The 27,775-nt window shown below is 41.6% G+C and overlaps 1 protein-coding gene across 3 annotated transcripts; it reads left to right on the forward strand.

The window, feature by feature from the left end:
• On the forward strand, positions 1-27,556 carry LOC109045855 (transcription factor 20-like). Of its 3 annotated transcripts, none has more exons than XM_042721142.1 (6): positions 1-24; positions 13,793-21,561; positions 25,200-25,293; positions 25,390-25,439; positions 26,794-26,866; positions 26,947-27,556. In XM_042721142.1, exons 2-6 carry the CDS (start codon positions 14,731-14,733, stop codon positions 27,012-27,014), a joined length of 7,116 nt encoding a protein of 2,371 aa, XP_042577076.1. In that variant the 5' UTR covers positions 1-24; positions 13,793-14,730; the 3' UTR covers positions 27,015-27,556. The 3 variants fall into 3 exon arrangements, with proteins under 3 accessions (XP_042577076.1, XP_042577077.1, XP_042577075.1); XM_042721143.1 differs by having other exon boundaries at positions 26,950-27,556; XM_042721141.1 differs by having other exon boundaries at positions 26,794-27,556.
• Positions 27,557-27,775: the final 219 nt, after the last annotated feature.

Below are 27,775 nucleotides of genomic sequence, written 5' to 3' on the forward strand. Positions count from 1 at the left end.
TGGCGTTTCCAGCATCAGTCATCGGTGTGGTGCGTGATGTTCTACCCACTCTGATATTCGGGCGTTCGTTACACGTCACCGAATGCGCGATGTATGTCGCGTTACTTACGCGTTTGTTTTTTTTGTTGTAAACCCCCAGCGGTTGCTTCTGCGCGAATCTGAGCCGTGCTAACGGCGAATGGCTAACGCGCTGCTGTTGTATCATCAGTGGGCAGTCTGATTTCTAGAGTTGTTCCGAGTCTATATCGTTATTAATAACGATGTGAGTTCGCCTCGGGACACACAGCACACACACACAGATCTCGAGTGATAGTCCCTCGCTGTCAAACTCAATGTTTTTATCGTCATGTTTGGTGTTTGTTATTGTGTTTCAGTGATCTCTCAGGATATGACAGAGTAGCCTGATGACAACGGATGAAGAAGCGTCATCACACACACACATCACACACACACACTCTCACACACTCTCACACAACCACACACAGCACTCTCTCTCTCTTCTCTCTGCTCTCCCACACACAGACACCACTCACATCCTCACGTCTCTCTCTCTGCTCTCTCTCTCCTCACCCACAACACACACACCCACACTCTCTTCTCTGTCACACACAACACTACACACTCTCTCTACTCACCCACACACACACTCCTCTCTCTCCACCAGACAACACACACTCTCGTCTCTCGTCTCTCACCAACACACACACTCTCTCTCTCCTCCTCACACTCAAACACAAGGTGCTACACTCTCTTCTCTCTGCCAGACGACGCACTCTCTCTCCGTCTATCCACCACACTGCAGGGACAAGAGCATCTCCGTCTTGTCTCTCCCTCCTTCGCTTTGACGGATCTGCATCATGTCACACCCTTCGCTCCGATCTCGGACCCCGCCCTCCTCCCACTCCTCCCGTGCCTTGCTCTTCCTTCTCGTCATCGTTAACGATCGTGTCCTCCTCACACGCCTCCCTCCTCTGACCCGTCCTCGTCTGCCTCACCTCCCCCACCTTCGGCCGTCGGTTCCATCGTCCCTTCTCTACTCTGGTCTACGCTCTCCCCCTTCCGTCTCACTCATGCTCTGCCCCACTCTCCCTCTCCTTTCTCTGGGCTCAACTGCTCTTCTCTCCGCGTTCTCTTTCGTCTACTCCCTCTCGTCTACCTTCATCAACCCACTCATCCTCCTTATCTCGCTCCCTCCTTGTCCTCACCTCCTGCTCAGCTCTCCTAGACTCCTATCTCTCGGTGGTCCCTCTCCTCCCTCCCCTCCCTCCTCCCCATCTCATCGCTCCCGCCTCCTTCTCCCCTTCGGCATCCGTCACAGCATCCAGCTGACGTTCTCTCTCTCCTAATTCCCCCTCGCCCGCTCTCCTCCGTATCTCATGTCACTCACAGTCATCAACGGCTCATTCCCCTCTGCCGCCCTCCTCTCGTGCTTACTTCACTCCGCTCCCCCCATCCGCTCGACATCTCTATCATCGTGATTCTCTACTCTCATCCGTCTCCTCGTCACTCTCGTCTCCCTCACGCTCTCATCTCCACCTATTACCTGCTCCCCCCGTTTCTCGTCCCTTTGAACTCACTCTCGTTTCTCCTCTTTCCTCTCCTCGCTCTCCTCCCGTCTCTCCCCTCGTCTCCTCTCTCACCATCTCCCTTCGGTTCATCCTCTCCTCCTCCGCTCTACCTTTCTGACTTACTCTCCCACTCCCTCTCCACTCCTTCTCTCTTCTGTCTGCCCTCTCTCTTTCTCTCTCTCCCTCTCTCCCACTCCATCTCCTTTCATTCATCTTCACCATCGCCTCTCTTCCTCGCCTTTGATCTACTTGTCTCTCTCTCTCTCACACACACACACACCCACACACATACACACACACACAGCGCTTGTTTATTACAGGACTAGTTTGGCTGGAGAGGACCAATCCTAGACTCAACTGCAGCGGGTGAGAGACAACAGACACCTTTCCACAGTACTACTGAATGAAGCCTTCTTAAAACTCTGCTAATCATAAACACCCACGACTGTAGATCTTATACGTCTGGTGTGCCTCTGAGACTGAGACTCGACCGTAACTCGGTGAAGTACTCTCTTTCAAACCCTGATACCACACGACATCACCGAGACGTCTGTTGAAAGATCTCTCCTGGATCTGGAAGCACCTGCGGTGTACAAACATCTGACAGACGTCTTTATGATGTCAGTTTTACATACATTCAGTGAAAGAAGACAATTTCTAGATGTTCTTTTAGGAACCATCCTATAGACGTATTGCAGAGGGAACAAACACTCTAACTCTTGTAGAAGATGTTCTTTAAGATGTTTTATGATTTAGGAAGTACTGTAAAACTGACATCTTTCAGATGTTTTGTCCACAGCAGGATCCTTCCAGAAGACGATCTTTAACAGAACGTCTTGTCAGGTTTGTGTCCGTGCAGACTTGAAGGATCAGTGGTCGTGTTAGTAATCGGAAGATCTGTGCTGTTCTCTGGATGCAGTGGAGGACAGAGTGTGGGTGTAATCCCAGGTCTGGTGAGAGCACCACCGCTGTTTACGTCTGAGAAAGACTAATAGCTGCTTTTAATCCGACGGACATCGAGTCGTCAGTACAACCCCACCATATTAGTCATCCGTATTAGGGAAATCATTTAATTACTGCATATATAACGGTCAACGTGACGCGAGAGTAAAGAGGTGTGTTCGACTGGAAGATCGATCGGTGTATGACCGAGAGAAAGCGTTAAGGAGACGTCTCTCACAGTAAGTGATGATGATCAAGCAGCGCCGCTTCAAGTCCAGCACATCTAAGGGCAGTTCTTCAGAGGAGGCATCAGGTCTAAGCAGTCTTCAGAGGAAGCAGCATCAGGTCTAAGCAGTCTTCAGAGGAAGCATCAGGGTCTAAGCAGTCTTCAGAGGAGGCATCAGGTCTAAGCAGTCTTCAGAGGAGGCGTCAGGTCTAAGCAGTCTTCAGAGGGGGCATCAGGTCTAAGCAGTCTTCAGAGGAGGCATCAGGTCTAAGCAGTCTCAGAGGAAGCATCAGGTCTAAGCAGTCTTCAGAGGAGGCATCAGGTCTAAGCAGTCTTCAGAGGAGGCATCAGGTTCTAAGCAGTCTTCAGAGGAGGCGTCAGGTCTAAGCAGTCTTCAGAGGAGGCATCAGGTCTAAGCAGTCTTCAGAGGAAGCATCAAGTTGGCACTAGGGGTGTAAATCGGATGGTTCATCACGATACGATATTGATTCTCATACCCAGCGATAACGATATTTGCCAATACCCCAAAAAATTCTACGATACGAATTGATTCGATACAGAAGTATATCGATGGATATATTGATATTTTGATATTATACATCTACATATTTATTTACTCACAAATGCAACCAAAATATATAACATGAACATTCATCTGAAATTTTTCACATCGTGAAATAATAAGCCTACACAGTTTTTTTAATTTTTTATGTTTTTATATAATAAGAAAATAAACAATTGGACAAAAACATTCTGGTTGCTCTTTTGGGCTCAGTGCAAATCTTTTCTACACGGGAACCAAATTGTGAGCAATTACAGGAAATACAAAAATACAACAAAACACAAGTTCAATAAACTTTAAAACAGTTAAATAAACTGCTTTTCAGGTTTTTCAGCTCAGTCTAAAATAAATTTTAAGGTACGCTACAGAAATGTAATAATCAAATGTGAAATAACTGCACAGTCTTCACTCTATAAACTAAATACAGATGAATAGGTTTAGATGTTACAAAGGTTATTTAGTCAGAAGCAGTGAGCACTTGTATTTTTCTTTGACAGCATTAGATTTATTATTAGTTTGCTTTCACTTTAAGAACCAATCACGGGTTTAATATACACATGCCTTTACTTTCTGAACTGTTTACGTTAAGACATATGACTAACCGACTGTGTTTACTAGGATATTACCCAAAACGAGCATGTAGATGTAATTATGTATTTATTGATCCATGCACAAAAAAGCGGAAGAGAGCTCAATTTAGTATTCGCGCGTGCGGCTGTCTGTGTGCGTGCGCGCGCGCGCTTCAGATGTGTGCGCTGAAAACTTCTCACACAGTGCTCGACTGTTCCGCAAACAATCCCGAGCGTCTTTTATGCTCACCTTGTGCCTTTGGCAGTTCTTATACCGAGTCCTGATCCCTGAGTTTGAGTGAGAATGCACGCGTTGGCGGTAATGCATAGACGGACATTATGTGAAAATGTAGACAGTGCCAAATAAGCTGCCTATTTATATTACAGATATTGATATTTTACGTGTGCCCTCGATGCATCGTATCGTCAGACATCGTATCGATGAATCGTTACACCCCTAGTTGGCACGCTACAGTGTTGCCATGTCCACGGTTTGGGGAACCCCTCCAGAAAATGTGTATTTTACACCCTGGAATACCGGTGGACCCCCTCGAAAAGCCATGTGAGCTAGTTTTTGAGTAGCAGCTGGGCGGGTTTGTTGTGAAAAACCTGGCAACCCTGGCACGCTACACGCGGAAATGTTTGAAAGCGTATAAGTTCTTAAGAACATCACATTGAAGTTACTCGAGCAGTAACAGTGTTACGGTGCATCTCATTACTGAAGACTTCAACCTTAAAATAATATATATATATAATAAGGTTATATATTTATACTACGGGGCCGTTTAATGCTTGAATCTGATTGGCTGACGAGGTGTGCAATTATTTTCTGGGAAACGCACGGCGAATGTAGTTCCAGGCAGCTCTCTTGACCGCATCACAGTTAATATCACTTCACATATAGTAAAGCTATAATAACGGTCACGCAGGTTTGCACAGAAAGGTGTTGTCAGCGCTGCCCTGAGGATTTTATCAGTTACCCTGTATAGTGCAGCGACTTAAAGACTACACATGACATTTCTCACTAGCGATTTAATAACAGCACTGTTTAGAGACGCTGCAGCAGAAGAGTGTTTAGAGACGCACAGAGGTACGTTAGCCTAATTCACACAATCTCTCTCTCTTTCTGTGTGTGTCTCTGTCGCTCTCGCTCTCTTTCTAATAGTTTCAGTAATAACTGCATTAGAATGCTATCAACGTCTCAAGCATCCGTTACCAGTGTAAAACGATGTTATGGTACCAGCAAAAGAGGCATTGGATGAGATGCGGAAGAAATAGTCCTATTCACAATAGCAATTTAAGTGCAAAAACCGGACGGATCCCTTTAAATAAATCATCGGATCGATGTCTTGAGGTGTGGTGACCATAGTATAAGCGGAATAATTGACTCCAGGCCATTGAATTATTAGAAAAATAATGCACACCTGAGGTGTAACGGTGTAACTCCGCTTCGCGTCGTGGCCGCATCACCACCTCGGGTGTGCATTATTTTTCTACAATGAGGCACTGCTACAATGAGCTCTATGACCAATGTATGGCAAAATAAGAAAGAAAAAAAAAATTCCCTGGACACGGGATTTATTTAATTAATTATTTATTTTTTGGCATATGTCTAGACCAGTGGTTCTCAACTTTTTTTTCCACCGGCCGCAATATTGTCCAAGTGCAAGTCTCGCGGGCCGCACGCATATCATTTACATATTACTTCACCAATACAAACCAACCTGATTTATAATATTATAGCCTAAATATTATGATATCTAATCGATTACATTCATTGAAATAAATAATTCTGCTCTCCATGAATAAAACACACCTGATGCTGTCGGGAGCTTTTGTGAATTTTTGTGAAATTCTGCTCGAAAGGAGTAACAGCAAAATGAAGTTGCGATTGTAAGATGCAGTCTGGTAAGACGCGTGAGCATGACTTGACGCGCGACATTAAAGAAAATGTGCGTTCACTAATGTAGCCTATGTGGATCCAAATATGGAAAGCACTTTCGAATTTAATAATATGAGGTTGTCTCCAGAGATGTTTTTTGCCACATTTCTCCAGTTAAGGATGATTGCTGTGTAGTATGGGGGTTTTCTTTTGCCTGAACATCAGTGGCGGGGCAGACCGATAGTCCAGCACTCTCTTTCACTGCTGATACTGCGACTATTCTTGTTTGTATGTGTTACTTCGCTGGCATTTTCCACATTTAATTTTTCTCCCTTAACAACAAATTTATCCATTCTGATGCTCAATTTAACTAATGGCTGTTGATGACTATTTATATTGAATTCTGCCAAAGTGTGCGCTTGTAAATGTTCATTAAACGCGTTAATTATGTGATAAGGTCTGCTCATATCTGAAAATAATATAGCCTATGAAAAACAAAACAAAATTATTGTACATAAAAACATTAGGCTATAGCTTATATTTCTTTTGCGTTCAGCACGTGGGCTGTATTTGAATTCGTGACGGGCCGCGGGTTGAGAACCACTGGTCTAGACATTTTGTAACACCTTTACTTAGTGATTATTTTTGACTTATGTATGTTCTAGAGACGTTACAACTTTTTGATAAAGCTCTAATTGGTTTTCTTTTGGAAATATGTTTCAAATTCATACTGAATGCATTTATGTCTGTAAAGCATGTCTGTGTGTGTCAAAATCGTGATTAAAATCGAAATCGCAAAATTGATCAAAGAAATCGCGATAGGTTTTTTTTTTTTTGTCCATATCGCACAGCCCTAATTTTTTTTTTTTGTCGATTTAGCGGCGGTAGTTGGTCCCATTACCATTTTACTGGTAAAAAAATCTGCCTCTGCACAGCCCTACTCACGTGTCTATACCGTACGCTACAGTTGTCGCATTGCGCCGCGATAGCGCTTAGGGCTGGGTATTGTTCACAATATTTCGATACCTCAGTTTCGATACCGGTTCCTAACGATACTTTTTTCGATACCAATTTTATGAAATCCATTTGAACAAGATTACAGAACACATTACCTCAGAAAACATTGGTTTTATTTGTTCAGTTTGACTCATGCTCCTTAGCCAGTGCACAAACGAACAAAACATGTTTTATAAAGAGCTCATGCTCACCAAATCTGAATTTATTTTAATAAAAATACAGTAAAAATTGTAATATTGTGTAATAGTATTACAATTTAAAATCTTATTTGAATATATTTCAAAATGTAATTTATTACTGTGATGTCAAAGCTGAATTTTTCAGAATCATTACTTCAGTGTCACATGACCCTTCAGAAATATGAAAAAACAGTTCGCTGCTTAATATTTTTGAAACTCTGATACATTTTTTTTTTTTTCATGATTCTTTGATGAATAAAAATTAAAAAGAACAGCATTTATTTAAAAACGAGATGTTTTTGTAACATTACACACGTTTTAATGTCACCTTTGATAACTTTAATGCATCCTTACTGAAAAAAAAAAAATTCTGACTAAGCAACACATTTTTTGAAGGGCAGTGTACATTCAGTAGTTATTATCTATTGCAATATAAACACTGTCAGAGTGATCCAACAAGGTATCTCTTCATTTACCAGTCGAAGACGGAGCAACTTTCTTCTCTTATGTTTACTCCGTGCACTGTCAAGGTCTTCATCATATTTGTCGTGGTACCGGTCTTTGCAGCAATTATTTTACCGCAAATACTGCATCGCGCGCTGCTGGCATCGAGCCTGGAGAAATGTACCCACACTTTTGATCGACTTCCACATCTTTAAGGTATTATGTGTGTGTGCTCCGCGTCTCATGTAAGTATGCGCGTGGAGAGTTTGTGTGTGCTCGCGTCTCATATTAGTATGCGCGTGGAGAGTTTGTGCGTGCGCGCGCCTCATATGGTATGTGTGTGGAGAGTTTGCGCGTCTTGTGTGTGTAGAGTTTGTGTGTGTGTGTGTGAGTGACTTTATGTGTGTTGTTGTGCATTTCATATGTACTTGTTTGAGCACTGACGTTGACGAGTTAACTCCTTAGGTATCGAAATCTGGAACCGAACAACATGTCATTTTTCGATACTCGATAGTATTGAGGCAATTCGGTCGGTACCTAAAAAGTATCGATCTCGGTACCCAGCCCTAATGTTGATGTTTTAAATTGTTTGTGACATAGCGACCGTTGCACATCATTTTAACTTTCATTGGCACAGTGGTTAACCAGAAAAATTAAAAATGGCACGTCATGAGCTAAACACTCCCTAAACAGCTTATACTACTGTCTCAGCTATTACAATAGTTCAGTTTTCTATGTAATAAAAAGTGATTATATTTCGCTTAGTTTTTTTATTAAGTTAATTTAGAAAAACGTTTTCGTTTTTTTTTTTTTTTTTTAGGTAACGACCAAGAGGCCAGTGTTAGACAGTGAAGCCTATGTTTGTTCAATTTAGCCTTCTCAAATCATTACGACCTGCCTAAAATAAAATCTTTAAAACAGTTCAAGCATATAACAGTTTAAACGTTAGACCCAGATAAATGTGCGCTATATCCAAGCGCGATCACTTGCATTTTTTTCAGTACGCCTTCAGTTTTGCTCATAAAGGCAAGAGTAATACATCATTCGTAACTGCAAAGGGTCTTTTATCTGTGTGCACTCACAATATCAACAAAACGTTGTGCTTTTATAAAATAAAGAAAACAAGCATGATGTGCTTTCTGCTTCTCGTCTTTAACAAGAGTACAAAAATGAACCGAGACTCAGTGAAAACATGCCTCACAGACATGATAAATATATCTATACAAAGCTTTAAATGATAACTTAATGAAATAAAACAAATCGAAAACAAAAACTTTCATTATAATCATAATCCATAAAGATGCACTTCTCTCTAAAGGCGCGTCTTATGAGATTGCGAGTCAGGATCAGCAACTTCATCCTTGCGACACAGACTCAGAAAACACTAGTTTATTAGTAAATAATTAAAATATCTCCTTACTATTTCCCCGTCACATTTATGGTAATTACTTTTGCCGGTGGTTTGCGACAAGCTTGAGTCTATTGCGTGTATTTGAACAGAGAACTGTTCAGCTGTGCTGGTGCTGCGGGACACTAAACACCGTCGAGCCGCTCTTGACAGTCGCAGTAGCACGGTCTCGTGTTGTTTCCACCAGCGCTGCAATTTTTTTTTCTCACTTATTGATGGATGTCTAAAATATAAAAGTAAGGAGAAGTCTAAAACAGGCGGGAGGCCCGGCAAGCGTCTGAACTATGACGTGAAAATTATGCTGAAATGCAGGGCTGTAGTGTCTGTTGTTGAACCACAGGGAGACTCAGAGTCGCGGAGACTTTTTTCCCTCGAACGGCTGGTCGCACCGGTGCAACCTCTGATTTTTTTTGTCACACCATTGAGAAATTAGGTTGCATGTACGACCAAATTGGTTGCACACTAGAGCACTGGTCAGTACGTCATAAATAGAACAAGGCATCAGTTTAATTTTGGGTTTTTTCGCGCCGCATCCAGTGTTGACAGCATCACGGGTTCTACTGTATTTTGCGGCTCGCCTCCGGTGTAGACATGGTATTTAATGTCGTTGGTGAGGAGGAAAGCCTGTGTGTATCCTATGCCTTAGAGGACAGCATAAAACCCACAATAAATAAATAACAGAGAGAATAATATTAATAATAATAATAACAGTTATTCTCTCGATGCTATTTTTCAGTATTTTAAGTATGAAGGTATTTTTTTCCCTGTAGGTTTTTTAAATAAAAAAAAAAAAATCATAATGTTTAGTGAAATTATTTAGCACGACCAAAAAAGTTTGAGAACCACTGGTCTAAAGTTAACAGACAGTGTTTAAAAAGTGCAGTCCGCATGTTTACATGTTTATTACAGTGACTTTGAATTAACTGTGTGGTAAAGCAACAGATTTGTTTTTATATTTCTGCAATCTACTTTAGTTTGTGTGATTTTTATACGTGTTTATACAAGGCTTATTTGTCAGTGCTTTATGTTGTCATAATTATTATAAGCTTACAAGGTTGGAATTTCAACAAATCAGTCAATATACTACTGTGATTGTAGTTGTTTAATAAAAATGTCATTCATATCAATTCATGCATCACCTCATTTCATCGTAACATAGGCATGGCCTACAGAAAAGAACATTTGTTTAATCTCTCTAATATTGTATTGGTCGTACTGTACAATGATTTTTAGCTCATCTTTGTTGAAAAATACAGAACATAAAGAGCTTTAAAAAATAATTGCATATTAAATCGCAATAGGATTATTGGTAAAAAACAAAAACAAAAAAACAATTATTTTCCAAAATCGTTCAGCCCTAATTAAAAGCCATTTCTAAAGAATTTAACTCATAAAACATATTAAAACTAATAATTTATTATAATTTTAACAATACTTGGGCCCTGGGAATCTTATGTTTTTGCATTAATTCCATTTTATTTTTCCTAAATTGTTTTGTGTGTGTGTGTGTGTGTGTGTATATATATATAAAATATACACACACATGCATAGTGGTGTGTTTATTAGTCACGTTGAATCAATAAAAGCAGTTAAATCTTCAGTTTATTCAGCTGCAGTGATAAGGATTTTCTGGGTTTCTTCTGCAGCATGTATTAGGAGTTTCAGCGCAAGAGAGCGCCCTCTGTCCTTCAGATGGAGATTTACTGCTGATCACAGAACTGTGCTTCTCTGAAAGATACGCAGGACAATCACAGCTTCTGTCTAAACATGATTTATTGCCTTTGCGATGTCATTTCGATCGATTGTGCTGTCCTAATTATATGTGATAACAAATAATGTGATTTTTAACAATATTTGTATTTATTGAAATTCATTTTAGTTGCATAGGCTCCTATTATATTTATGTACTACTAACCAATCACAGCACACACTGACCCAGCTTACCAATCACAGCGCACACTGACCCAGCTGACCAATCACAGCGCACACTGACCCAGCTGACCAATCACAGCGCACACACTGGCTCAGCTGACCAATCACAACACATTTTGTATTTCAGAAGGCGGGCCTTCATTTGATACAGGAACTATTCCAGCAGTTCATGCCAGACTGGGGAGAGAGGTGTTCTAATAATGTAAAATACGTGAAAAATGTGTTTTTCGAACAGCCAAGAATGAGAGCCTGTTCTAGTACACCCCCAATGCAAAATGAAGACCTTCTATAGGACCCCTTTAAATAGAGTTTTGTTCTTTTGGTGAAAACTTTATTTTTTCATGGTAAGGTTGACATTTGCATGGAATTGCTCTATATCATATGACATAAACATAAAAGATATAAAAGTCATTTTTGACCCCCCATCTTGAATTTTGAGGTAAATCTAAATGTATTTTAATTAGGGCTGTGAATCTTTGGGTAAACAGCGAACAGATTTGTTTCACAATTCATAGGTTTTCGATTTGATTCAAGAACAATTTTTGCAAATTCTGAATGATTCAATTAGATTCGATTCACAATTAAATTCGATTCGATTAACGATTTGATTCTGCATTCTTTAAGTGCATTCACCGGATTCTTTAAATGCTTAGTCAGGGGGCAAATTACCCAGCAGCCTTTATGATTACAGAACCATGGGTTAGAGAAAGAAAGAAAAAAACACTTCTGTCCATTGTTAGATGCTAGTGTAATGATGCTGTGACATGGCATACAAAGAGATTTATGCAAGCCAAGATTTAAAAAAGAGCTTTAAGAGTATAACGTATAGGCTAATGTTTCGTCACACCAGGGGCGTAGCCATCATTTCAGAAGTCACAGAAATGTTAAATACAAATATTTTAAGCATGCATGTACATGTAGTTTTATTTATTTATTTATTATTATTATTATTATTTACTAGGAATTCTTTTCTTATCTCTTAGTTTGAATTTGCTATAAGAAATCAAATACACAGCTGGACAATAATCAATCATTTGTAATCTTTTAATTTTTTCCTAATGTAAATTTTATCATGAGATAAAGATGTTGTTCATGTATTCATGTCCTCATTTAGTGAGACGGCAGATGCTGAAATCACCGCAAGAGTCACACACGCTTCAGTACGAGTGGTAGACCAAACCGTGCGTAAGCGCCATTCATTAACACAGAGACACACAGAATTCAAATTTAAATAGTCGTTTTGCAGCTTAATATTTACAAATACTAGTGGGAGTGTGCTCACATGTGTGTGTGCGTGCGTGTGTGTGCGCATTGGGGCGGAACACCACTGTGCGTGATACAGAGAGCGCAACCATAACGTAGAGACAGAAACGTCATGCCGTCGTGTAAATAAGATAAATAACATAGGGCTATTTACTTTGTTTAATAAAAGAACAAGGTATAGACCTGTTCTATCGGAAAGGTAACTTTAAATGACTTATGTTGTGATCTGGCGCCATTGAGAAAATATAATTAAATAAAATTAACCTGACCTTCAAGGGGGGCGGGGAGTGCCATTTGATTCTTCATGTCATGACCCATTTAAACACTCAATTAATCCAGCAGCTGATTTTGATATTCTAGGTATTATCAAATTGCCAGAGTTTTGAGAACACAGCAGACATGGAGGACTATAATGTAACAAAAGCTTGTTCAAATACTGAGCTGCTAAACCATTCAGGGCTTTATAAGTAATAAGCAAGATTTTAAAATCTATACGATGTTTGATAGGGAGCCAGTGCAGTGTTGACAGAACCGGGCTAATATGATCATACTTCCTGGTTCTAGCTGCTGCATTAAGCAGAAGGAACAAAGACTTAGTTACTTTTTTGTCCGTTCTTGTTTGAATTTTCAGATTACATCATTGTCTTTGCATTCATGATCAGATGCATCGCTGTATAAGTGCCGTTATAAAGATCCTTTCTTCATGAACACAAACAATGATTTTTAGAAAAAATAATATAATCCATATAATCCATAAATGATGTCCATATAATGCAAGTGCAACAGATCTCAAAGTTAACACTTCAAAAAACAGGCCAAGTCAACATGATGGTAATCCATGCAATAGGGCTAGGCGATATATCGCATGCGATTGTCACACGCATTCCGTCAGTAAAGCCGGTTCCCTGATTACCGCTAAATCGCCATCACCTGCTTTCAAATGGAGCGGCATTTAATAGACAGAGCCATAGTTCACTGACAAGCTACGCAATATCGCGTTCATTATCAAAGGCGATTCATCTGAATGCAGGTGATGGCAATTCAGCAATTTGGCTTTACTGACGAAATGCGCGTGACAATCCCATGCGATATATCGCCCAGCCCTACCATGCAACCAGAGTTGATGAATCAGTGTCTTCTGAAGCAAAAAGATAGGGGTAGGTGAGAAAAATGCTAATACCTACCTATGACTTTTGGCCGGAAGTGATGATTTGTGGTTCAAAGTTTTTAATAGTAGTGTATATACATGCGTATTGTTTAACTTCAGAAGACATTGATTCACCACCTAGAGTCGGATGGATTACCATCGTGTTGGTTTTGATGTTTTTGAAGTGTCCACTTGGTGTAAATCCCACACACGTGCCATATATTGACTCAAACAGATGGATTATTTTTCTAAAAGTCTTAATTTGTGTTCATCTGTTATATACATCTGGGATGGCATGAATAGGGCTGGGTATTGATTCAGATGTCTCGATTCGATTTCGATTCACAGGCTTTCGATTCGATTCTCGATTTAAAAAAGAAAATATTACATTCAGTGAATATAGTTTTAATACACATGCTATTGATATTACTATAAAATTAACAGTAAACATAATTTTATAAATGATGAATTTATAAAAAGAAATTAAGAGCCACAGGCCTGTATTTTAAACCTGTATTTTAAACATTTTTGGGTGGAGTATCCCCTTAACATCTTAACGAATAGCCTTAAGATTAAGTGTGCTTGGGATGTTGTTTGGTTGTTAAAAATATTAATTAAATTTGATATGTGCTGTGTTTTCCCTCTGTTTTCAGAACATCTCAAGCTTGCTGATTCCAGAGAGAGAAAGACGCTATAGTATTGAGAGGATCGGATTAAAAGTGCAACCGGTTGACATGGACTGACCACAGAAAACTTGAAGCCCAGGACCAGCTACACTGAAAAACACCTTACAGTAACAGGCAAGGATTGGACGATCAAAGTAAACAACAAACTTGCTGGACTGAATAACTAACATGGGAAAAGACAAATGTTTGGATACAGCTGGGAAAAAATTGTTGGCAAAGATCTTTGTGAAACCTGGCTTGAGCGTGTGCCGAAAATCCCTGTTACACAGAAAATATGAAAAAAAGTCATGATCTTGAAATATTGATCTTTCTCAAGCTATTTTCAGTGTCAGTGAATACATGTGCCAACCGGATAAAGGTGTTTTTTTTGTTTTGTTTTTTTGTCTGTTGCAAACCTGTTACTGAACTATTATAATTCTACTGCATGGCTGCTATCCACATCCGTTCCCACAGTTACCAAATGGCAAGGAGAGGTTTCACACTACAGTATCAAGATATTGACATTATCTTAATGAAACTTACTTGAGTTGCTATTTTGGTGGAGTATTTTTGCCTCTTGGCTAATTTTGTGATAACACTAAACCTTCATTCATCGATTTTTTTTTTAACAGAGATCTTTGGATCTAGTGCCAAACCACATAGTGGCTTTTGTGACACCGTTTCTGTGAATGATTGTGCAGCTGCTGCATTTCCCATCTTCACTTTGTTTTTACGTTTTAACTCAAACAGCAAATTGAATCTCCTGGCTTTCTAAATATCGCTTACGACATTGGCTGGGGCTTCCTATATTGCTGCTACAGATGTGACTTTAGATTTCTAATACTAAGCATTCCAGTTTGCTATTTGGATCCTTTTTATAAGAAGGGTTGCTAATAACAGTATTTGGAAAAAATCTAGACACAAAAATGCAGAACTTTCCCAACAGTCCAGTTCCTCTTCATCCGGGGTTTAGCCGAGGAGGAAGTGTCGTCGGTTCCACGTATCAACCCCACCCTTCAGACCTTCAGATATCTCCCAGAAACTCAGAGGACTATGTGGCCATACAGCAAGCTCAACCTACCCTGCAGAGCCATGCGCTGCACCTGCGGAGCCAACAGCATCTTCTACACACTCCTCCTATACATGGCTATGGATCCAGAAGAACAACTGGAGAAATGATGCAGGGGAGCGCTCACAGTGGTGGAGGAGGAAACTCTTACCGTAAGGACAGTGTGGATTATTATTTTTCAGTGAGTGGACGAGAAAGAAGCAGAAGAGGCGGAGCAGCGTATGGCGCGGGATTTAGATACTCAAACGTGGATGGACATGTGCCTCATCAGTACCACTTATCTGGTTCAGGGTCATCCTCTGGAATGATTTCTCCCTACTCTATGGATTACGGCTCCGGCAGTGCGTCTGCAGTTGGGGGTAGTAATAGCAGTGGCGCTGGTTCTTTTTCTCCTTCCCAGCAATACAGTCTGTCTCATACTGCTTCAGTACAATCAGGTGCTCAGATGCATCAACTGCAGCATGGTCAGAAATATCAAGGTCAGCATCAGCGGACATACCCGCTTTCTGGAAACCGAATAGCCCCTCAGTTTGGACACTACGCCCCCCTTAATGCAACCTCAGGCTCTACTGGAATGTATAACTCTTCACCGCAAAGATACGACATGAGCAGCAGCAACACGGATGCCAAAATGAAAAACTCTCCCACTCAGTCTAATCCAAATATTAATACAAGTTTGTCTGCTTCAAATAGCTGTGAGAATATGGGACAAAGCTACACATCGTCGGCATATTCGCCACAATCTCAGTCCATTCACAAGCATGCTCCCCATTCCCAGCGTCCCTCTCAGCTCAGCACTGGAGCAGGACACTTGCACACTAAACTGCCCCATTCCGCTGTGTCCTCCAGCCCTGCTCTGCCTTCACACCCCTCTCAAGACCTCGCCAAATCTCCTTTGCACTCTCAAAGTCAGCAGGCTCACATTCATCAGAACTTCAGTCCCATATCTAATCCCTCTCCTGCTCCGTCTGCAGTACAGTCTCCAAGCTGCAGCTCCTCTTCGTCTCCACTAATGGGGAGTTCTGAAGGAAACAATGCCGCTATTCATCTGCAGCCATCATCACACCCCTCTGTTCCAAATGCTCGCAGCAGCCAAAGCCATGGACGTCTTCTGCAGGCCGTACCTCAGCTGAGCCCCACTCCCAATTCAAATAGCAGCATCAGTAGTTGTGGTAGCGGCGTAGGCACTAAAGCAGCTGTTTTGAACCATGGTGCAGGGGTCAGTCATCCTGCCGTGAATCAGAACCGAATGGGACTAAGTCTTCGGGGCGGTCTAGGGGAAGATGGCTCCCTGTACGCTCATGACAAACTCTTGCAGGACCCTGGCATAAATAGTCTAAATGCTCTGACCTCTCAAGTGGAGAATCTACCTAATACAGTGCAGCACATGCTTCTAACAGACACTGTGCTGCTCCAGAAGAAGAGCAGAGACGGTGCCCATCACCTCCAGATGCAGCAAGGATCTCAGTCTTTTCCTGGCAACCAAAACAAATCTGGAAATTCCAGCGCCAGCGGTCAGACTTCAGTGAATGAAGAGAGTTCTGAGATGCTGGAAGCAAAAGGGGATCAACAAGTAGAACGTAAGAGAATTAGACAGGCAAGTGGAACAAGCAACGAATCTGAGCCACAAAGCCACCCATCATCACAGAGTCAGATGCCGTCGGAAGCAAGTCAACAGGTATTGGATCTCCAGGTCAACACTGGAGTCATTTCAACAGCTTCAAAACAACCGTCTCAAACAAAGACACCAGAAACCCTGACTCCCTCCTCTTCTTCACCACCATCAATTCATGCTTCTGCAGAAGCCAGCCCAAAACAACCAGTATATCCCCCTGCTTCGCCATCTCCTATTCACACAGCACGTCCAAACTGTGTGGCAGAAAAAGACCTTTGTAATGATGATGATAGTGGAACGAAGGGATGCCAGATCAAAATGATAAAAGATGAAGAAAGTGAAGTTGAAAATGCAGATCCTTCCTGTGATAGAGAGAATTCAGAGAACAGACTGTCAGTCCCTTCCACAAAGGATGAAGTAGAGACCGATGCACAGCAATTTGAAAGTCTGAGTAAAAATGTGAATATTTCAGAGCAACATAATGTTGGGGGTGTTGGAGTTATTGTCTCTGCTCGATCTGAAGTGAATACTGAATCCAGGAGCACAGGAGCCAAATCTCCACGTTATGGTGTTTCTCATTACTCAAACAAACACAGCAATCCTGGGGACCAACGTGATGTGAATGTCTTAAGAGAGACTAGAAATCACAATGGAGAAGGGAAGATGTGCATGGAAACATACGTGTCACAGTATGATAGTTCCCCTAAACAAGAATTTGGCCAAAACTCTCAACCCTCTATTCAGTCTCACCCGGCATCGTTTAAATACAGTAATCCTGAGGTACATTATAATGCTGCAAAGAGCAAAGGAAAGTTAGGACTAGTTAGTAGTATGGGCACAAATAGATGCCAGAATTTTCAGCTGCAGGCCAGCTATGGGTCTATTGACAGGAAGGAGATTGGTGTTTTTGCTATGGAAGGGGGGAGGGCTATCGTCTCAAGAAGTCAGGATAGCAGTTCTCAGTTTCAGCAATCGTTTCCAAGTCTTTTGCAAGAAGTGCTCCAGGGTCATCACTTAGATAGACGCTATGGCCGTCCCGACCAGACATCTAATGTTCACCAACAGCCTCAAGATACATCGCAGCACTGTTATCAAACTAGACTACCTTACAGTATGGTTGAAAATTTGAGTTCACATGCAATGGGCTCTCAAACACTTTTAAGTGGACTTAATGTCAAGTTCAGTCAAATGGCCTCTGGGAAACCACCAAATTCAAGTCAAAATCAGGGACCAGATAATGATATTGTGTTAGGCCCTCCTCATCCCTCTTGGGATTCTGAAGCACATAAGCCCAATGTGACTCATGGGATCTCTTTAGAAAAAGGCAAAACCAGTCTGTCTCCCAACCAGTCCTCCCACATGCAGCAGTCTTTAGATCTCACAACAGGAGTCCCTTCAAAGCACATTAACTTGGCTGACTATTCTTTGCAGCACAGAAAACCATCCAGATATGGTGCCTCTTCTTCTGCTGTGGAACAATTGCTTTTACAGGAAGCTGAGCCATTGGCATGCGGTGTAGGTCCTATCAATCACACTCAATCTCAGACATCCTCAGGAAGGCGCTCAGTAATCTGCGATGTGTCCCCTTCTCGGCGAACAACACCTGAAAGAGAGAGAGGACACTCCGGGACCTCTGGACCCTCTGTCATTCAGCAGCCATTTTCTGCATCTGGATCAAATGAACTAAAATGTTGCAAGGAAGAAAGAAAAGCAAAGAAAGCACAAAACAAGGAGGACTCGTCAAAGACTGAAACTGCAGGACAGAAAACAGATGGTTACTGCAGCACACCACCCAGTAAGGAATCTAATAAGCCCCTTCATCCCCCTGTAGATGTTGATTTCGATACAGAAAAGACCAGCAGTGCCAAAGGCAACAGTGAAGCCACCAGCAACTTGCCATATCTTTTGCAAATGTCCTCAAATCCCTTGTCCTCACCACCAAGACACCAGTCTTTCTCATCGGCTGTTGACGGTTTCAGAGCATATGGTTTCAGTGACACCATGGATGGACCAAAAATGATCTCCCTTCCTTCACCTCACCAACCATTCCAGACAGTATCAGCGTATTCTAAAAAAGTGTTTCCACAGAGTTTACCTCCTCACGAGAGACCCGACTGGACTCCTGACAGACAAAGGCTAAGAGGTATGGATAGGCACGTTCCTCAGAGACTTTCTGAACAGAAGTGTAAATCCCAAACTTCAAGTGATATTCTGCCTAGTCAGCATCACCTATCTCGACAGCAATCTTATCCCGCTTCACACTTTGACATGAAAATGTGGGACACTTGTCCTGAAAGAGAGGGAGCTGGACAGCCCACTACAGTTCCTCATGAGCATGTAGGTTCTCAGCCAGTCACAAATGCTGGCCCCAAACTTGGAGAAGAGGACATTTCAGATAAGAGTGCGGCTGACACGGCCAAATCTTTCCGCTCACTGGCTCCAGTTGATGTTATTAGCCCTGCTGGGCACACTGGTAAGACTAACCAAGGGATTCAGCAGGGGCAGAGAGCAACCAAAACTGGCACATCGGCTGAAACCAACCCTTTAATCATGAGAAGGAGAGTTAGATCATTTATTTCTCCTATTCCAGCAAAGAGGCAGCATCAGGATGTTCCAGGTCAGCGACCAGGATTAGCTCATCACTCCCCACTATCTCAATCCCACACTGATTCGAGACTTGCAACCAAAAATTGTTCTGGCAGTACTGATACGCAGCCAAAATTGCCATCTCCCAAAACACAGTATTCTGTATCCAGCACTAATTCACCTTCTCAGTCCAAAGCAAAGTTTCTGCCCCCAAGAAAGGGTCATGGTCTAAAACTTGAGGCGATTGTGCGAAAAATTACTCCTGGTGTGAAAAAAAATGACTTCAACAACAGTCACGTGGAATCTGACTTCTCTGAGGTATCTCATTACACCTCTGATATGCCAGACCCTGAGGGAGGTACATCGTTTTCTAGTGTTCCTCAAGGAGAGGAGGCATGCTTATCTTACCTTGATGATTCTCATACTTTAGATGATCTCTTGCCATACAGAGCAGTTAAAGATGCATTCTCCTGTGATTCTCAGACCCTCAAACCAGGTGCAACAGCTTCTAGTACTAGTGCCCTCAGGAATTTGCCAAAAGATTTTGACTTTGGATTAGGTGCTGCTGGATCTTCAGTGTCATTGGGTGAAAGCGATAAGGATGATTTTACTTTGTTGGGACCCCTTCCACCAGCTCCTCCATTACCTTGTCCTGTACAGGGATCCCCTCCATCTTCTTCTGCGTTGTCTGACATACAGCAATTCACAAACACTTATCAACAGCTGGAAACCCGACGAGGTGAGCAGTCGGCTGCTAACTTGCTGAGGCAGAAACTTCAAGAGACTGGCATGGGCTTTGATGATTACCCAGGTGGGGATTACTATGGGAGCACCACTGGCCATAGTCAGAGCCCTGGGCACCACCTTCTGTCCAGAGCTGCTCAGCACCAGATGACTTCTCTCAGGTCAACCAGTTCAGAGCCTAAAACATCAGAAAACACTGTCCCCAAAGGTTATTTTCCATCAGGTAAGAAAAAAGGTCGCCCAGTGGGCAGTGTGAATAAGCAGAAACGTGCCCAAGCACAAATTCAGAATGCAGCAACAAGCATACCTGCAGCTTCTCTTCCCTCACCCACAGCTGAACCTCAGTCTGTCCCGATCCCAGACACTGAAAGTGAAGTACCCCAAGTATCAACACCACCAGACCAGAAACCCTGTCCATCTTTGACACCACCTGCTCAAACCCAGGTTGTGAAATTGGATGTCGAGAGTGAGGAGACCCAGCCGGAGTTAGATGTGAAGCCTGCTAGACATAGACCGAAAAAGGGGAAAGAGGACAATGAGACTCCTGGCGATCAGAGAAGGAGAAGAAGAGGGATGGCTTCCAAAGAGAAGCTGGACACTCAGGCAAGCAGTAGGGGAACTGTCAGTCCATGTGGAATATTCTCAGATGCCAGGAGTAATGTTTTTGCTCCTTACATACATGTAGAGAAAAAGATAGCAGAAATTGGGGATGTCTGTACAATCATTAATGCAGATGATGAAAAATCAAAAGGTGTAGACAAAGCTGGTTACTCGGCGGTTGATGGCCCATTAAATACCCCTCTGTCATCTCAACTTGTGAGAAAAGAAAAGGAAAATGAAAGAACAAAAGAAAACTGGGTTTCAGAGCCAGTTGATTCTGCCTTGCAGTCAGGGAAGACACTTCCTACGTCTGGATATGTTCTGTCAGGACCTGTGATATCAGAGACTGGACACGCTGGTCACCTCTTATGCTGCCTTTGCCAGAAATGGGCCAACTACAAACATCTCGGAGATCTCTATGGTCCTTTTTACCCAGCTGAGTATGCAGCCAAGCTCCCTAAGAATCAACCTCAAGTCCGACAAACCTTGTCCTACCATGGGGCAGCTACCACAGGTTTCAGTATGACATCCATTCCGACAGAAACGACTCCCCTGGATATGAGATTACAGGACCCTCAGAATGTCAAGTCATCTACAGATAGCGATTGCACAGGAAGTCAGGCAACAAATCCAACATCCCCAGCCACCACCATTGGCACTGTTTCTCCCAGCATGGGTGAAGAAATGCCTTTCCAGAACGTTAAGATGAGCAGCTCCACCTCAAAGGTAACGGCTCAAACCTGGGATCCGGCTGGAGAACTGACAAGCGGGCTGGGCACATCAAAAGCTCAAGAACTGGATGGTGAAATCATACTGAAGCAGTTGCACATCGAAAATACACAGCAACGGCCCCAGCACAGAAAACTGACATCCCATCCACGCTTCAAACGAAGACATAAGTCCAGTGAAGATTTACCTCGAACTGTCCCCATCAACAGCAAAGCCTCCCTGCCCTTCCAGCCTCCCCCACCCAGCCTGGACTCTCTGCATCCCATGGCCCAACTGACCCAGCTCCCACTCGTTCCTCTGGACCCCGAGGAGCTGTGGGTGCATGAGGGCTGCATCGTTTGGACCAGTGGCGTATACCTGGTCAATGGGAGACTGTATGGCCTTCAAGAGGCACTAGATGGTGCTAGAGATACAGTAAGTGCAAAGTGCTGCAGTTTGTTTGCTGTATTGTGTAAAAATTAGTGCTGTCAGAATTAACGTGTTAAAAAAATGCAATGAATTTTTTCCAGTTTAATGGCATTTAAAATATTTAAAGGGTTACACTGCCCCCAAATGAAAATTTTGTCATTAATCACTTGCCCCATGTCATTCTAAACCCGTAAAAGCTTTGTTTGTCTTCGGAACACAATTTAAAGGGGTCATATGATGCGATTTCAAATGGTCCTTTCTCTTTGGAGTGTTACAACCTCTTGGTGCATAAAGAAGATCTGTAAAGTTGCAAAGACTGAAGTCTCAAACCCAAATAGATATTCTTTATAAAAGTTAAGACTCTTCCACATCCCCCTGAAATGGCTCGTTTAAACACGCCCCCTCATCTCTACATCACTATGTGGGAATATTTGCATAACGCCCAAATGTTCACACAAAGAAAGAAGGTGTAACTTTGATTCTTGCTGTTCCCATATTGTGGAGACGCTGTTTTGTTACTTTGTAAATACTTTCTAAAATACTTTCTTTGACCTTCCAAAAGAGGACACAATTAGAAATCAGTGGTTAAGTTCAGATGTTCCAAATATTCAGATGTGTGCAGCACATTTTATGGAGGACTGTTTCCTGATCCTAAGAGAGAAGACTACAGTGCCGGCTGTTCTGTCTCACAGTCTGTAAGTAGGTTTACATGTGTAAAGGATTTGCCACTGATGATTCAAATGTGAGTTTTGAGCAGTGTAGAGCAGCGGTTCTCAATTCCAGTCCTTGCTCCCCCTGCTCTGCACATTTTGTATGTTTCTCTTATGGCTTCAGATGTACATTCTATTCGAATAGAAGTGCCCTGCGAAGTGGACATCACAGGATATTCCACCATGATTCCAGTTCGAAGTGAACGTATATGTTCCATTCAAAGTGCATAGAAATGTGCGAGACGTGAATTTAAATTGTATTTATGTACAGAGGTATATGATGTCACACTTGTCCGTGTGTGAAGACGTTGCACAGTGCAAATCCATGAATGAATGTTCTAAAGTGAGGTAAATTTCAACAGATTTCCCCTGCTCAGGGAGTAGGGAGCAATGAACACTGTGTAGGGAGCATGTCAATGGGAACGCAGTTCATGCACGGAGCTCACTTCTAACGATCTGATTATCTGAATCAGGTGTGTTAACAAAGAGAGACGTGCAAAATATGCAGAGCTGAGGGATGCAAGGACTGGAATTGAGAATCGCTGGTGTAGAATAGAGCTTGTTTGTCATTTCTCCAATCATAAATGATGAAGTGGTTTTTTTGTTTTTGTGTGGCGATGCAACGCTGAAAAACACAGTGTATGTGTTTTTATTATTTTTTATTTTTATTTTTTATTTTTTAGGAGGCTTTTTTATCCAAAGCGACTTTCAAATGAGAACAGTAGAAACAATCAGATCAACAAGAGAACAACAACGGTATACAAGTGCTATGACAAGTCTCAGTTAGTCTAGTATCATAATGATTATAGTAACTATAATCATAATTATATCCCCACTGGATGCAACAAATGGCTCATTTGTAATGGGTTTTATTGTTTGTGTCTTGTCTCACCGGTGTTCTGACCAGGACACGCATCACAGTATAGTGTGGGGCGTAACATTTCCATCACACGCTTGAAGCATTTGGCCAATTACAACGCACTAGATTGCTGGCCAATCAGAGCACATCTCGCTATTCAGACCAATGAGCTTTGTAAAAAACGACGTGTTTCAGAAGAAGAAACAATAATGTACAGTATGTGGAAAATAATGTGTTTTTTGAACGTTAAACCACATAAACACATTTCATTACACCAAATACACAAAATAATGTTCTTTTTAGCAGCATCATATGACCCCTTAAGACATTTTTGATGAAAACCAGAAGGCTTGTGACTGTCCCATTGACTGCCAAGTAATTTACACTGTCAATGTCCAGAAACGTATGAAAGACATCGTCAGAATAGTTTATCTGCTATCAATGGTTCAACTGTAATTTTATGAAGCGACGAGAATACTTTTTGTACGCAAGAAAAAAAAATGAGAAGTTTATTCAACAGTTTGTCTCCTCTGTGTCTCACCGCTATTTTGGAGAATGTCCTCTGAACGCAAACTGTGTACGCTATTCTGTGTCAGCCGTGAAACAAGGATATGTTTTCTATGTGTATTTACACTTTGATTTGAATGAAAACAGCTCATCCGTGCAGTGCGGCTGACACAGAAGAGCCTCCCGGTTTTCATCAGAAATATCTTAAACTGTGTTCCGAAGACGAACAAAGCATTTACGTATTTGGAACAACATGGGGGTAAGTGATTAATGACAAAATTTTCAATTTGGGGTGGAGTATCCCTTGGGGGTAGGTGATTGGTTAGGGTTTTTTAAATTTTGGGTGGTGTTGCTTCGGTCTTTTATTTTTTTTCTGGACAAGAATTGCATTTATTTAAAAAACAATTTTCCTGTTCTGTCAGCTGTTATACTGCACTCGTAGCACATGCTCTTTCAATCGCCTGCATGAATGCGTTGGTGCACTGTATATCATTTTATATTAAAGCACAATAATATATAAAAGGTAAAGACTTCCGGGTCAGATCCGCATCACGTTCAGCAGTGGAAGCTCTTAAAGTGATGGCAGCCTAATAACCAGCTGCTGTGATGTCTGTTCTTCAAAAAACAAAAGAAAAAAGAGGAAATCAATGACTTTTGTAGCATTAATGATTCATCTATATTTAATTTAGAATTTAGTACATTTAACTTTATTCAATTTCTGTATATTTCCTACTTGCTGAAGTGCACCACTAGCTAAATATGACATTTATTATATGTTTATGTGAAGATTGTTTTAAGTTAACTTAAATTACATTTACATTTATATTTATTCATTTTGCAGACACTTTTATCCAAAGCAACTTACAAATGATGACAATGGAAGCAATCAAAATCAACAAAAGAGCAATGATATGCAAATGCTGTAACAAGTCTCAGTTAGCTTAATGCAGTACACGTAGCAAGTTTGTTGTTGTTGTTGTTTTGTTTTAAGAATAGAATGAGAATAGAGATCGCTAGAGTTAGAGGGTCAAATAAAGATGGAAGGGATGTGTTTTTAGCCGTTTCTTGAAGGTGGCTAAGGACTGAGTTGGGCAGGTCATTCCAGCAGGAGGAAACATTTAATTTGGATTTTTAACATTCTAACATTTAAATTAGAAGTTATTTTTTATAGTCTAATGTTAAAAATGATGGAACATAAAAATGTTCTAATTTATACTGTAAAGTTGGATGGCTAATTGTTAAACATTTGGGGGAAAAAATCTATTTCAAAGAGACATCAGTATTATTGGTAACAGTGGTACTTGCCTTTAGTCATAAAAAAGATGCCACTTTGTTGTTTCTACATTAATTTGAAGATTGCAAGTACAATTATTGCAATATACAAATATATTTAGAAACTCTAATATTAGATAAGATTATTAGATTAATTTCAGTAAAAAAAAAAAACCTGTGATTAGTTAATTCTTTGTATCTATTGACAGCACTGTTGAAAACGCATGACTTGTTTCAAGTATAGGGAAACCGTTGTGTATTTCCCCAACAATGCTTGTGATGTTTGCACTCCTCAGAGCTGCTCTCATTGTGGGACGGTGGGCTCCACGCTTGGCTGTTACAGTAAAGGCTGCACGCTCAGCTACCACTACCTTTGTGCCATAGAAGCAGGTGAGACGTGGCATCACTTGTTTTCAGTAAAGCCAAAACCACATCATGAGTGACTGACAACCAGTGCTAAATCCTTCTTTATTAACCTCAATCTAGATTGCTCTCTAAATGAAGACAACTTTTCTCTGAGGTGTCCAAAGCACAAGGTAAGAGAACAAGACTTCACATCTAATGTGTCAAGAAGCACCAAGATGGCTATTTGGGAGGCATTTTTATTCTTCATGGAGCCTTAATGTATATCGTAGTTTCTGTGAGACGGTAGCACTGTGTGTCTGTTTAAATAGCTTTTCACTGAACACATGGCTCTTTCTTTAAATAAATTCACTTAGAACTAAAATTTTCTTTAAGGGATAAAAATCTACCTCAGCTTATGGTCTAAACTATAAGGAGCCCTTTACAAAAATCCACCCACAGTTCAGCTCACACTTGCACTGCGTGGCTCTTCTTAAATCTGACAAGGCATCTGTAAAATGGCTTGTTATAAAGAGCAACACGTAAAGCAGATAGAGTTTGGCTGATGTATGTTTCTGTGGATGGATTCACATTCTGACTTACTAAAACATACAACAACAGCGATGAATAAAAACAACATTGACAAACTTGAATTGAGCCCAAACTCATCACCAAACACCGGTGATACAGTCCATATGGCATCTTAGACACTTCCAAAACTGTTGCAGCAGAGATGGAAATACAATTTGTAAATACATGGATTATGTTTCCATCTTTTTTTGCCACAGTTTTGGAAGTGCCTTTTTTCTGTTCTAAAGAAGGGGCGTGCCAATACTTTTGTCCAAATAGTGTATGTACAAGTCACTGGTGTTTGGTGATGAGTTTTTGGCTCAAGGTCAGACCAGTCAAGTTCTTCCACACTGATTCAGTCAATCATTTCAATACACAGAGCCATCATCATCACGTTAGAATAGAAAAGGGTCCTGTCCAAACTCTTGCTATAAAATCAGAAGCACACAATTCCCTAGAATATCACTATATGCTTAAACATTCAGATGTGTACTCTAAAGTAGTCAAACCTGTTCATTGGAAAGGGGGGTGCCAATACTTTTGGCAATATAGTGTATCTAAAAATTGTTGGATCAAGATGCATTTATTAAGTAAAATGACTTGAGATAATGTGTCTTGTTTTCTGAAGAAAGTATCACAATTTTGTTAGTTTTTACTTAAAACGAGCAAAAATATCTGTCTAGCCATTGAATTAAGATTATTTTTCTTACCCTATTGGCAGATATTTAAGCACAAACTAATTTTTTTATTTTTTTTTATTTTTTTTATTTTACTTGTCAAGTGAATGCATCTTGATTGAAGAATGTTTAGATATTTATACTAGACACAAGATGCTAAGAAATGGTTGAAACGGAAAGCCACTGTTGAATGTATCTGTGCTGTTGCTTGCAGCTGGTGTTTAGAAAGTGTTGCAGCAGCTCTGTGCTCTGTGCCGTGTGTTTGACTGTGTGTGTTTTGTGCTGGTCTGTGTCTGGCCAGGCCTGGAGCGGCGTCGCTGGAGCAGTGGGAGCGAGGACGAGCGCGCCCTCGGAGAGTCCCGCACACATCAGACGTGAGTGCGCACCTCTCTCTGCAGACTCCCTCGCTGCGGTCCAGCGCTGTAATCAAACCCTGTGCTGTGCTTCGCTCCAGCAGAGACTGTGCCGGGTCGGCCGAGCCGGACGCCATCCCTGGACGCAGAGCTCAGAGACTTTCTCTAAAGAACACTAATCACTGGCTTCTGTGGAGCACAGAGAGAGACCGCCGTCATCTGTGACGCAGAGCTGAACGAGAGGACTGTGTTTACACCAGTTACATGTAGTACTTTATCATAACCCGTATTATCATTATTTTAAACCTCGCTATTGTTTTAATCAGTATTTTACCCTTAGAGTGAGTGTGTTTTCCGCACCAGGACCAGCCGTTATGACATCACCGCCGTTGCCACAGAGACGCTGTTGTCATGGCGACGCACAAATACTGCCTTCGAAGGTGTGCCTGTGTGTGTGTGTGTGTGTGTGTGTGTTTGATAAGTGTTCTTATTGTCCGAGGGTTTTGTGCTGTACATGAGGGAGAGGACATGCATTGTGTTGGACAGGAAGAAAGCGCTCGCTCGTGAAGGGCTCGACCGAGAGACACACATTCCTGCAGCGTTCGAGCAGAACTCCATCAACAGAACAATGGCTGTCATTATGAAAACATGTACTAGAAAACTGTCAATATGCTTCTGACTCATGAATACAGTTATACAATGTCTTTCTCATTGCTGCGCGTCTCTCTCTGGCTGCTGTAACCCTCACTCTAAACACACTCCTGGAAGCTGAAGTACGAGGTTAGACACAGCTGGGATGTCGTACACTTTGGAGTTGTTTCAGAATGCTGCCTGAACAGAGTTCTGTTCTGAAATCAGAGTTGAATAACAAGACGTTTTGTACGATAGCAGGGTTTGTTTGATCGTTGCTACATCGTCTGCTGATCTTTC

This window comes from Cyprinus carpio, chromosome B3 (assembly GCF_018340385.1).
Source record: "Cyprinus carpio isolate SPL01 chromosome B3, ASM1834038v1, whole genome shotgun sequence".
In the NCBI taxonomy this organism is placed as follows: Eukaryota; Metazoa; Chordata; class Actinopteri; order Cypriniformes; family Cyprinidae; genus Cyprinus; species Cyprinus carpio.